The sequence below is a fragment of the Archocentrus centrarchus genome, chromosome 21 (assembly GCF_007364275.1).
Source record: "Archocentrus centrarchus isolate MPI-CPG fArcCen1 chromosome 21, fArcCen1, whole genome shotgun sequence".
NCBI lineage: Eukaryota > Metazoa > Chordata > Actinopteri > Cichliformes > Cichlidae > Archocentrus > Archocentrus centrarchus.
In genome coordinates this window covers 35,256,223-35,268,017 of record NC_044366.1, presented here as the reverse complement: position 1 = coordinate 35,268,017, position 11,795 = coordinate 35,256,223, and the positions used below count along the sequence as shown (strand labels likewise).

Below are 11,795 nucleotides of genomic sequence, written 5' to 3'. Positions count from 1 at the left end.
TGTGTGTGTGTGTGTGTGTGCTTCACTCTGTGTCAGTTGTGTCAGCTCACCTGTTGCACTCTACCCTCCTCTTGTTCCTCATCATCCTTTTTCCATTCCTGTTTTGGTTTTTGGACTTTCTGTTTGTGTTTGTGTTTTGTTTTCTTGTATCAGCCACTGAAGTTTCATTTTTAGTTATTTAACATCTTCAAATGCCTTTCATTTGGATCCTCTCTCCAGTGATACTTGATGGTAATATTCAGATAACTGGGGCATAAAACATCTCTACTTCTGTAACACTTTGGTGCAACAGCCTGAAAACCACTGGTGTCTGTGTATTCTTTTCATTGCAAAGTCAATTTAATGAGTATATTAACGTCGGAATATTGTCATAATGTTAACCACTGTTTTATCACCGTAATTTACAATGAGAGGCAATCAGACAACATATTAAACCAACAGCTGTACGTACACTGAAGAGGCTTTTTCCCGTTGCCACACGAAGACGATTGTTCTCTGCATGTCACAGAGCCTGTGCTAACCACCAGATGTCTTGGAGCCTGTTTTACAAAAGCATGTGGAAGCACTCTTCACTCAGACTGCAGATGGTGGCAGCACACCACTGAACAAAAGCCTGTCACTTACAGGACGTAGACTTTTCAGCAGGAGAAACTTTTCCTCACGCAAGTGACTTCTTCAGTCTCCACTACTGCAGGCTTCCCCAACCTTATAAATGTATAGCTGCATAATGACCCAGACTAGCACCATTAACGAACAAAGCGCTGTGCACACAGTTTCATGATTAATCAGTGTGCTAGTTTTGGTCATTATGCAACTTTACTTTCAAACTCTCATTTGTGGTAAAACATCTCCTCACCATTTCCATCTCAACCCGGTCATTCAGAAAGCTTCATCCAAGTCTCCAGCTGTCATCTGCCTGCGTCACTACCACCAGCAGTGCCCTGGCTCAGGGGGTCCTCTATTACTTCCAGCCATTGTTGGGACACCACAGTGTTGCTTCATCTGAGTCTAATCAGCAGACAGATTATTTCTCAAACTTCAATCCATTGTGTACTTTCTTTCAAGTGATCTGTCCTTAGGGAAATGCAGCTGGGTAGTTTAATTATATTAGGACATGATTTATTGTAGATTACAGAGTATAATAACCACAACTGTAAAATTACTGTAGTGGAGTCAAAAGTGCAATATTGTCCTCTCTGAAATACACGGAAAATATAAAGTAGCATCAAAAAGAATTACTCACATACTTCAAAGATGTGCTTTACATGACTTGTTCCAGCTGACTTTCACTTCCAGCTTAAGTTTGGAAACTACCACAAACATCTCATCTGTTATCTCTGAAACATCCACCAGGCTGCTCGTGACATTAGAGAGTTTGGGTTTAATTACCCTCCACATATTTTTATATCTTTGGACCACCCAAAAATCCAATTCTGCAAGTTTTTATTTGTATTTATTTATTTAAACTGTACTAATGTGTTTCTGCTCACTAGAGGGCAGCAGCATTCTGGATCCTGGGGTCTGTACACATTAGCACAGATAGATTAAAGGTACACAGACACTGTAATCTACATACATGCTGAACGGCCCACATTTCTCCCATTCAGCCTTCCTTCTTTATGGACTGGACTTTGTCATCTTGAGACAAGACTTTCTGCTGTCATGTTGCAACAAGTATTATTTTATGCTTTAGGAGTTTCATTCAGTGGAAGTGAGCGGCCTTGCCAAAACCACAAAACAGCCACAGACCATAAACCATATAAAAACTCTTTGAGAATGAAAGAAGGCAAAAGACTAAAAGCTTTACAGAGAGCTTTCAAACTGCAACATACTGCACAAACTATCTGTGAAGATAGTGTTACCTTTTTGAATGGAGCCTCTCGGTGACATGTATGAAAATATCTTCTAAGTGTCACCTAAATCTCAGACCTGCCTGACAGTGTCAGTATTGAGGAAAGGAAGTCAAGGGTCACGGATGTTTTTCACTCTTCAAAGTTTTTGTGACGCGCACAGATGGAAGGTGTCTGCAAGGTTGGAGCACATCAGTGTTCATGGACACCAGCAAAGAAGACTGCTGATGGGTGAGCTGCTGTCTTACACCCACTCACAAAATCCATCACCCCCTTAGCATCCAGACATTGATCTAAAATAAACTAAGCAGTTTACACAAAGCACTCACATTACAAAGAGGTTAATGCTCCGGGTAAGGCACATGCAACCCCACTTCACTCTTTCTATTGTAAAATGAAGGAGATGTCTGTGCACACTGAAAGAGCAACCCTCGTCCTAGAAAAGGTGGTGCCATAACTTAGTCTGGTGTTCTGACAGAGTTGGGAAGGAGCTGTTAATGTTCCTGATAATACGCAGTTCCTGATTAGGTTGTTGGGCCATATGGAAGCAGCATAAACAAGGTATACAAAAGTAGGTGAATGAAATATTAAAACAACAGCACTTGGTAAATGGACTAGTTCTTATATAGCGCTTTTCTACACTAACTGAGCACTCAAAGCACTTATACAACACATTTGCATTCACCCATTCATACAAGCACTTCCATATGAATCTAAGCTAAATGCTTTTACTGTCTAACATTCACACACATTCATACTCCGTTTGTGTCGCAGAACAACTTGGGGTTTAGTATCTTGCTCAAGGAGCAGCTAGGAATCAAACCGCCAACCTTCCGATTGGTAGGTGACCTGCTCCACCTCCTGAGTTACAGCCACTCCTAATGTTGTTGTCAACAACTCTGTGTATCCTGTTGTATGCAGGCTCAAACAAACAAACAACTGCTCCTTAAAATAAAACTAGTATTAGCTTTTTGTGGAGTTCTGAGGAGCAAACTTTGCCTGAAGGTGTCGTTTTTGTCAAAGAAAATAAAGTTTCTATCTGGTGATTATGACTCTTCTGTGCCAACTACTCGTCTGGTACATGCTAGCATTAACTGTTATGTTGTGGCTGCCTTTGTTGTAGCAGTCAGCAGAGGGTTACATGGTGTTATTATAAGCAGAGGCTCACAGAGAAACCTGAACTGAAACAGTTCCTCAGCAGCAAAGACAGTGGTAGAAGCAAAGTTTTCAGGGGTAAAATAACGTTCTGGGGCAAAGTCAGCAAACTTATAAAGTCATGTGTATCAGTGAGTTTAAACTTTTATGCCCAGGTGACCCCTAAAATTCAAGCTGAGTTGAGTTTCAAGTATAATACTTCAAAATTCCTTCATAAATAAGTGCTGGGGTGTTTCAAGGCTATCAGGTGACTTGCTTTTACAAATAGTTTATCTTTTAAGTGAAGAATTTTATCTATTTATTTTTTTTACCACTAAGCATAATTAATGCCCTCACTGACATAAGCAAGTTCCTCAAATTCCTCTGCAAAGCAGTGCCTCTTTATCACCTGCTCACACACATCACCTGCTGAGCCTGTTTTCAAGCTCTAGATGTCAGTCTGAGAATAAGAGAGAGAAGATGCAGGCGGAGCAGAAACATTATGTTTTGTGACAATGAAGCAGAAGGAAACTTGTTTTTAACACAGGAAAAATGCCAAAAAAGGAAGTGAAATATTCAAGTATGACCTCAGCTGTCTGTCCATTACATTAGTGCATTAGCAAGGACCATATTAATGCAAAGACAATCATGAAGGGCTATCAGAAACTGCTGGATGGTTTAAGAATCAAACACAGTGTGTGCAGGAACAAGGAATCATTTCCAGCTTCCCAAATGTAACCTATTGAAGGAATTTATATAATAAGAGTGTGTGTGTTTGTTGCTGTTTAAGCCTTTAGGTTTCTGCGTGTTCGTTTCATCGAACAGGAATGACACAAAACAATCAGAATAAGGAGTCCAATTATTAAATTTAATAAAGCCATTTCAAACAGTTCAGATATCTGGGTCAGACTGCATGCCATGAGATGGCCTGAAGTACTGGCACTTTCTAATTCAACTTAGTGTTTCATATAGTCACAGCATATCAGTCTTGATTACATCATTTACAAAACAGAATGTGGAAAACAGAGAAATTCAACAACAGGGTGACCTCGAAGTCTCCATTTCTATCATTGTTTAGTCTTCATCAGTGTGGCTCATTGTACAGTCAGAACACAAAGGTCAGGATGACACGGAACATTATAAGCTTCTGTATTTTTAATCAGTTAAGTTATTTTCCAGACAAATTTCTCAGGGAAGTAAATGAATGTAAGATATATATGTGGCATATACCATGAATAATACAACACTATGCAGTCCTAGCACCACTCCTTATTTTATATGTAGATAGCACTTTTGTAAAAGACAGTATTGTATATCTGGCCCAATAAAGGTAAAAGAGAAAAGAGACCCTCTTTCCCTCTGAGCTGCAGCTGATCATGAGGTCAGAGGTCTGTTCTGTAGAACAGTAATTAACCTCCATCAGCGACTTCCAGCTGTTAACAGTTTATTTTCCTCTGTTTCCTCTTTTTTGTTAGCGGCACCAAACTGTCCCTCCCTCCTCCTCTGACAGCCACACTGAACCTGAGCTCTGTGACTCCATGGGCGGATCTCAGGACTGGCAGAGGGAGGAGACGAACTAGAACCACCCAGAGGGCAGCTGCAGAGATTTATGAGCTCACCTCGAGCAGGGATAGCACACAGGACATGAAGATTTCCCTTCTGTCTGTGGTTAGGACCGATTTCCACAGACAAGCATGAGTCAGTGAATATGGGCTGTTTTGAACCTTTTCCATGTGAGAGAAAAATAAAGCTTTTTGTTTGAAGATCAGAGATAGTGGAAGATATTCACACACCTTTACAGTTTACACATTTTATTGTCTTATTTAGAAAGACTCACCTGCATGTACAGTGACTGTCCTCTTTAATGTGAGGACAAAGAGAACAGCCCTTTGTAAAGCTCTGTCCTGGGAGCGTGGTAGCCTCAGTAACTATGAAATGGAAGAATTTTGTGGAGTTGTATGTCACAGTGAGCAGCCAAAGGTTTGACAAGAGCTTTGACCAAATGACCCAAGACTCACACGTCCTCTGCAGAACTGTTTCTCGGCAGCACTGGGATGCTCCTTTTCAGCCTTTAGGGAACATCAGTGACATGATAAACTTTTTGGGGCTTGTGAAATAGTTTTAAAAAGCTCTGAGAGCACAAATAAAAAGATTCAAAATTGAAAGGCCAAACTTATTGAGCTGAACTTCAAGCACTTTGTCAGTTTAAGAGCAGGCATTCACTACCTGCCAGGACCAAAGCACAGCAAAGCATGGTGGAGGTGGCAATATGAGATAGGGGTGCTTCTCAGCAGCAGGGACCGAGAGGCTGGCCAGAACTGATGGTAGGATATTAGTTAATGAATACAGAGTGCAGAGATACTGGAGTGAGAGTTTCTGTCCCACACGGACTAAAAGAAAACAGCTAAGAAAACTCTGGAGTAGCTTCAGTGCAAATGTCTAACTGTCCTCGAGCCATTTAGGTTTAAACCCCACAGAAAAGGAAAACATTTTCCAAAATGTCACGAAAACAAAACACAAGACAAAAATATTTTCTTTTTGCAGTTTTCTGTTTGTGTGTTTACACCTCAGAGGCACCATTGTTAAGAGACCAGCACACAGCAGCACACACACACTGAGGTCAGTGCAAAGTGGACATTAAAGCTCTAAACTGCTGCCAAAGGCAATTCTAAAAAGTGCTGCATGAAGAGTCCTAAACCGTTTTGTAAATATTTCATTTATTTATTATGAGGCAAAAACTGCCAGTTTTATCCATTTGAAATCAAATCTAAAACATAAAATGTCAGAAAAGAGATTGACTTATTTCTGAATGTGTACCAAATCTCTGTGTGTATCCTCTAATGCAGTGGTTCTCAAATCCAGGCCTCGTGGCCCGGTGTCCTGCAGGTTTTAGATCCAAAACACCTGAATCAAATGGCTGAATTACCTCCTCAGTATGCAGTCAAGTTCTCCAGAGTCCTGCTAATGACTTCTATATGTGACTCAGGTGTGTTGAAGCAGAGACACATCTAAAACCTGCAGGACACGGGGCCATGAGGCCTGGATTTGAGAACCACTGCTCTAATGTGTGTATGCATTTACTATTCTGTACACAAATGTGTAGTGCAACATTTAGTGACATGGTTAAAAAATCTGAGTTTAATAATAAAGTTTTTTATAATCGTTTCCCTTTTATAATAAACTGCTATTCTTTTACAATGACAAAACATGTCAATTTGAAGTACGTGGATTAAACATAATTACAGAGTCATTATCATAACATGTAGGCGGGGTTTAACCAAGTGTAAATTACAGCATCAGAGCAGCCATCCTCTCTGCAATTACACATCAAACATGTTAGTGGTGCCAACAGATGTTTTACTGAACTTTGAAGTGTGCAAACATACATGTGTGACGTCTCAGAATAGATCTCAGATTCACGACACTCCTCCTGATGCAGCTTCTGGAAAAAATTCAACACAGGACCGAAGCAAACACAAGAGACTGTTGGGGTTTCGCCATAAGCAGATTTATTGTTTTGCTCTGTGTGCGTGCAGAATTACATGGAATGCTGTGAATCCTGTTTTTCCATGTGAAAATGTTCAGGGCTGTACAGGAAGGAGGAGCTGAGAAAGGTAGTGGTGGGTGAGCTTTAGTCAACACTGCCAAGAAGCACACCCGAGTCAAAGTTACACAACTGAAGACATTTTGTTTTCTTTCGGCCCTGTATGTACATATGCCCACATGTAACATTAACACACATTCATCACTCTCACACACACACACACTGACTCCAAGTCCCTGACACTTTTCCTTAAGAATGTTCCTAAAAGGAGCACCTTCTTCCCCCCAGGCTCTCCCCTCTGAGCCTCTTTCTGTGGGAACAGTGACTGATTTATGACCCTGGACACTTTACGTCCACCCACTCCCACAGCTGGCAGGGTGGATTGCGTAATAAGTCAGTCATATTATGTGCCCAAATCCACATTAATGAAACTCTGCACATGTCACAGTCTCACTGATCTGTCTCCACTGCACACTAATGCAACAATGTACCTACTGCTGGTTATTTTGATTGGAAGGTTTTAGACGTTCAGAGGCTGGTGATATTTCTGATTTTTCTCACTGTCAATGCATTTAAAAAGACACTGTTGACTATAATTAATAATATAGATACTTCCTGTATATTAAAAGCCAAATATCTCAAGCATCCTCTTTAAGAACTGAAAAATGAAACCAAACTCAAAGAACCAAAATAGATGGCAGGTGAAAATGTATCATATTTAATGTATCTATTTGGATCTGCTTAAGGCTTTTCAGTGGAATTATCTGACAATATGTCCTGCTGTGTGGTACAGACCATCCAAGAAGTTTGTGCTTCAGTTTTGGTGAATGGAATTCTGGCACTTTATTAGTCTGTTACTTAGTAACAGTGACATCATCATATTGCTTGTTTTGTGTAAACAGCCAAAAAAGATAGCTCTGTAAGGAACACTTTAGTCTAAATATCTGCAGGAAGTTATATTTGGCAGTTTTGCTCTGGTACCTTCCCTACCCTCTCAATGTCATCCGTGGAAAGCCTAAAGGCAGGGAGAGCAGACACAAGACCATCTCAGAGAATAGACACAGGCATCAGTGGCAACAGATACCAATTCAGTTATAAATGGCATGTGTAGCATGACAAAGAAAAGCCGAGGTGGAGGTGGGTTGCAAAACAGCTTGCAGTGGCAGCAGCTTAAATGGCAAGTCATACATGAGACTAGCCAATAGGATACATGAGCATCAGCTGATGTGGCGTGGCATTCCCATCAGCTGACTGCTGGCTGACCGAGACTCCATGACCTTGCAACACTAAAGTTATACTCAGTTTATTTTATTAATCCCTGTAGCTGCAGATCAAATCAAATGAATCATTTTAAGTTTACATTGTAAATCATCTCTAAAAAAAAAAAAACAAGATGAAATTTTATATCCTCTTTTGGAAATATTAACATCAGGCTGATAACAAACAGAACCACTTAAAATCCAGTCCTGCCTGTACTGAAGTCTCTTCAGCCATCCCAGGACTGAACAGCTGCTAATGCTCATGTTAGAGAGCCACGTGTGTTTCATTGTATAACATGTGATTTATTTAGTTGTTTGTTTAAAGAAAAGCGATAAAGAACAAAACAAAACAAAACAAAAAAACCCAAAACTAAACACACACACACACACGCACACACACACACACACACACACACACACACACACACACACACACACACAAACACACACACACACACACACACACACACACACACCCCTTATGAAAATTCAGATCTGGGATCAAGGGGGACAGATGTGGTAAAGAGGCCAGAACATGAATAATATGATGCTAGATCTTCCTACAGGAAGAAAAATACAGAGCAACACCAGCTTTAACCTTAGGGGTTCAGATGCTTAGGTCTGAGTTTGTACCCTGCAATTGAGTGCAGCTGGAGCACAGAACAACACACACACACACACACACACACACACACACACACACACACACACACACACACACACACACACACACACTTAAGACAGTTAAAAACTATTTAAAAAAAAACAAATTAGATCATTCCAAGACTCGACCTCTCAATAACCTCTGTGCAAAATGAAGGTAAGAAGTCTGTTGCTTAGTAAATGTTAGTAGTATCAAAACATCTTTGTAGCCCCCACCCCAGAAATATGTGCTTTTTAAGAATGGTGTGAATTGGAATTATCTGGTGTTCAGAGTCCTGCTGGGTGTGCAGTCTGTGCTATAAATCCATCTTTAATGTTTATAAAAATATACAAATAGAAGCCAATGTCGTGCCTGCTCTGTACAAAATGAACGGTGCTTTTTTTATGTGGCTGGTGTTACGATTTCCATGAGTCTGTTTGTTGAGTAACTGCACTCATGTCTAACTCTAATCTCTCTTTCACCCCATCTTAACAAGACGGGTGGTGTTGATTTGTTGAGTGAAGCACAGAGACGGTAGGCTGGAAAGTCCTCTGTGAAAATAAAAATAAAAAGGCCACAGACTTCTCTTTGATCACACTTTAGTTCATTTCTCTTGTGTTATCACTGCGGGCGTGCACTGTGCAGAGGGGTGAGTGTGCTCATCCACATCCACCTTGGCCCCGTCCCCTTGATCTGTTTTTTGGACCGGTCCTGCCGCGCCCTGTACTGAGGGATCAGTGGAGCCCTCCGTTGTAGGACTTGCTGTACATGCTGAAATCTGTTTCGACAAAATGTGTAGAGATGGGGTGCTTGTACAGAGGGTTGGAGGCCTGAGAGGGAAGGAGATAATAAAACAAAGTTACATGGTGGATGAGGTGTCTAACACCTGAAAGGCCTGTGTTCCTTTGGCTGGCTTGCTTCATCTCAGGTATATATAAAACATGAGCCTCTGTTGCTAGTATACACAACGGGCCTGTAATACATGTGAGTTTACCATTTCATATCGGGCGCGTGACCGAGCGCTCTGGAAGCGGGCAAACTCTCGCCGGTCGTGAATAGTGATGACCAGCTTCCAGGCAGCAAGCAGCACCAACCCCACCAGCAAAATGCTGCCAACCACTGCCAGCAGCACCATCAGGGCATCTGGTCCCCCACCGCACTCTGAAGCAGGTACAGGAAACAACATTTAACACAAGCTGTCAGATTTTGAAATCTTAATTAAGGCCTAGCTTCTTCAGCATACATTGGTGAGCCAAACTGAAGGCACGATGGGTGAACAGATTTGACATAACCGGTGGCCTGATGGTTTGGGACCAGAAAAAAGTCAATTTTAGAGTTGATTGGACAGTCACTGGCAATCACAATCAAGAAACTAAGGATTTGGGCACCTGGGTGGCTCAGTGGAAGAGCAGGTGACCACTATGCTGTCAAATAAAGCAGCTATGGCCAAAAAAAAAAAAAGCTCAGGTAATGTGAAATACAATATATTTCTGGAGTTGTCAGACTTGCAGTCATAATCAAAACTTTCAGTGGTAAAAATAGTTTCCTATGTCCTTTTATTCTGCAACCTGTCATTTATTTTGAAAACTGTTTTATTATTGCTGTGCAGCTGTGAGTCATCAGCTTCACAGACCTTTACTACAGATGGACGAAGGTTAGCTTTGCCAACGTGTTTCTTTAATTCACAACTTTAATATTTTTATGAAATGACTGATAGACTGTGGAAACACTGAAACTGTTTATTGAAACTCACAATTTTTATTAAACGTGACTGTTTTTTTTTTATCTGTATTTATCTGTACAGGCTAACCCCCCCCCCCCCCCCCCCCCCCTTTTTTTTAAGGTTGTAGGTTTTATAGGTGTCAACCATGTAAAATCAAATTGGCCTAACATGCCTGACTGTGGACACACACCCATAGTTATTAGTTTCTATAGCGTGAGTTTCAGTCAGTACTAGTCTGCTTTGAAGTGACAGGTTCATTGTCTGTAACCACTGAGGAGAAATAATGTGAGGTCAAGGTTGCGAGCAATGACCCCAGTTGTGGTGTAAATGAAGCGGCTGATCCCTGCATGTGATCCAAAGGTGTCAAACTTACCAGTGAGTGCTTTTAAAAACAGGACAAACAACCTAATCTGTTGTTGTTTGCAGCACTGACCTGGCTCTTTAAGAGCTGAGAGTATGGACTGTCCGCTGGCGTGCTCAGAATACGTGAACTTCATGACACAATCGTTGTCTGTCTTGTAGAGACAAAGCACAGCGCCGGGCTCCTCGGTTTCTATACGACAGAGAGAAAGTGAGAAAAAGGAAGACTCCAAAACAAATATATTACTTAACAAAAATTCCCTTCATTTTGCACTAGAATAGATTGACCTACATTTCTCAATAAGCACGAGTTCCTCACTTTCTGCTGGTGTTTTACAAAGTGTGATTTTCATATTATAAATAACTTAAGGTTTGGCTTCAAATTCTGGAACAATAGGAAAAGATGAGGAATCTCACGCTGAGGGGAAAACAGAACCGCCTGTGAATGTTTGACACATAGCTCAAATGTCTCTGCTGCAAAGTCACAATTTAAAAAAAAAAAAAAAAAAAATGAAGGACAACCTCGACTAAAATGCTGATATTCTGATATTCTGTCTGCCATTGTTTTCACTCAATCATCATTATCCAAGATTCAAACCCTCACAAGGGAGGATGAGGTCACTCTGTCCTAGCCCTTCCCATCAGCCCCTCCTCCTCTAGTTCATGCACAAAGTATCTGGAATGTACATGTGGAGACCATTAAGGCCAGTCAGATGGCTGAACTAGCAGGGAATGCTATGAAACACGTCAGATCTGGGCCAGGGCCATGCTGGGCCAATATGAAATGCACTTATAATAGTCTCCATGAACACATACTCATGCCATGCAGTGTCACAGCGCGACGGAGGCATTACAACACTGAGTTTTCTACACTTCCCCTTACTGTTTAGCACCAGGCTGTCAGGGAGGTTAAAAAAAAAAAACCTCTGAAGAACTGAGGCACTTTGAATAAATTGTGGATTGTGTCCTGTGTTTTTTTTTTTGTTTTTTTTTTACATTGGGCCATAGGAGAGGCAGTGCTCTGCAGGTTTGTTTAGTAGGTGGATTGACCCTGCAGAGAAGGAAAGGGTCAGTGGAAGATTTGATTCTTAAACAGAGTGAAATCTGAACCAAATGAAAGGTTTTAGAGGTGGTGTGGCTGCCTGCTCTGAGGCTCTGAAGGTGTCTGGAGTGCTGTGACAGGCCCAGACTGCCATTTTCCACATAATAACATAAACATGAAGCCAGGACTGACCACTGAGCACCGGGTGAGCTTTCATCAGCAATCACGGAGGTGTGAGAG

The 11,795-nt window shown here is 41.2% G+C and overlaps 1 protein-coding gene across 1 annotated transcript in view; it reads right to left on the bottom strand.

Annotated features, from left to right (window-relative positions):
* Positions 1 to 6,477: 6,477 nt before the first annotated feature.
* The window catches only part of itgb5 (integrin, beta 5), a 51,821-nt gene continuing 46,503 nt past the window's right edge, over positions 6,478 to 11,795 (bottom strand). Inside the window, exons 14-16 of the mRNA XM_030757542.1 lie at positions 10,587 to 10,706; positions 9,425 to 9,591; positions 6,478 to 9,260 (exon numbers count right to left, since the gene is read on the bottom strand). Of these exons, the coding sequence (XP_030613402.1) occupies positions 9,165 to 9,260; positions 9,425 to 9,591; positions 10,587 to 10,706 (383 nt within the window). The 3' untranslated portion in view covers positions 6,478 to 9,164. The remainder of the gene's footprint in view (positions 9,261 to 9,424; positions 9,592 to 10,586; positions 10,707 to 11,795) is intronic.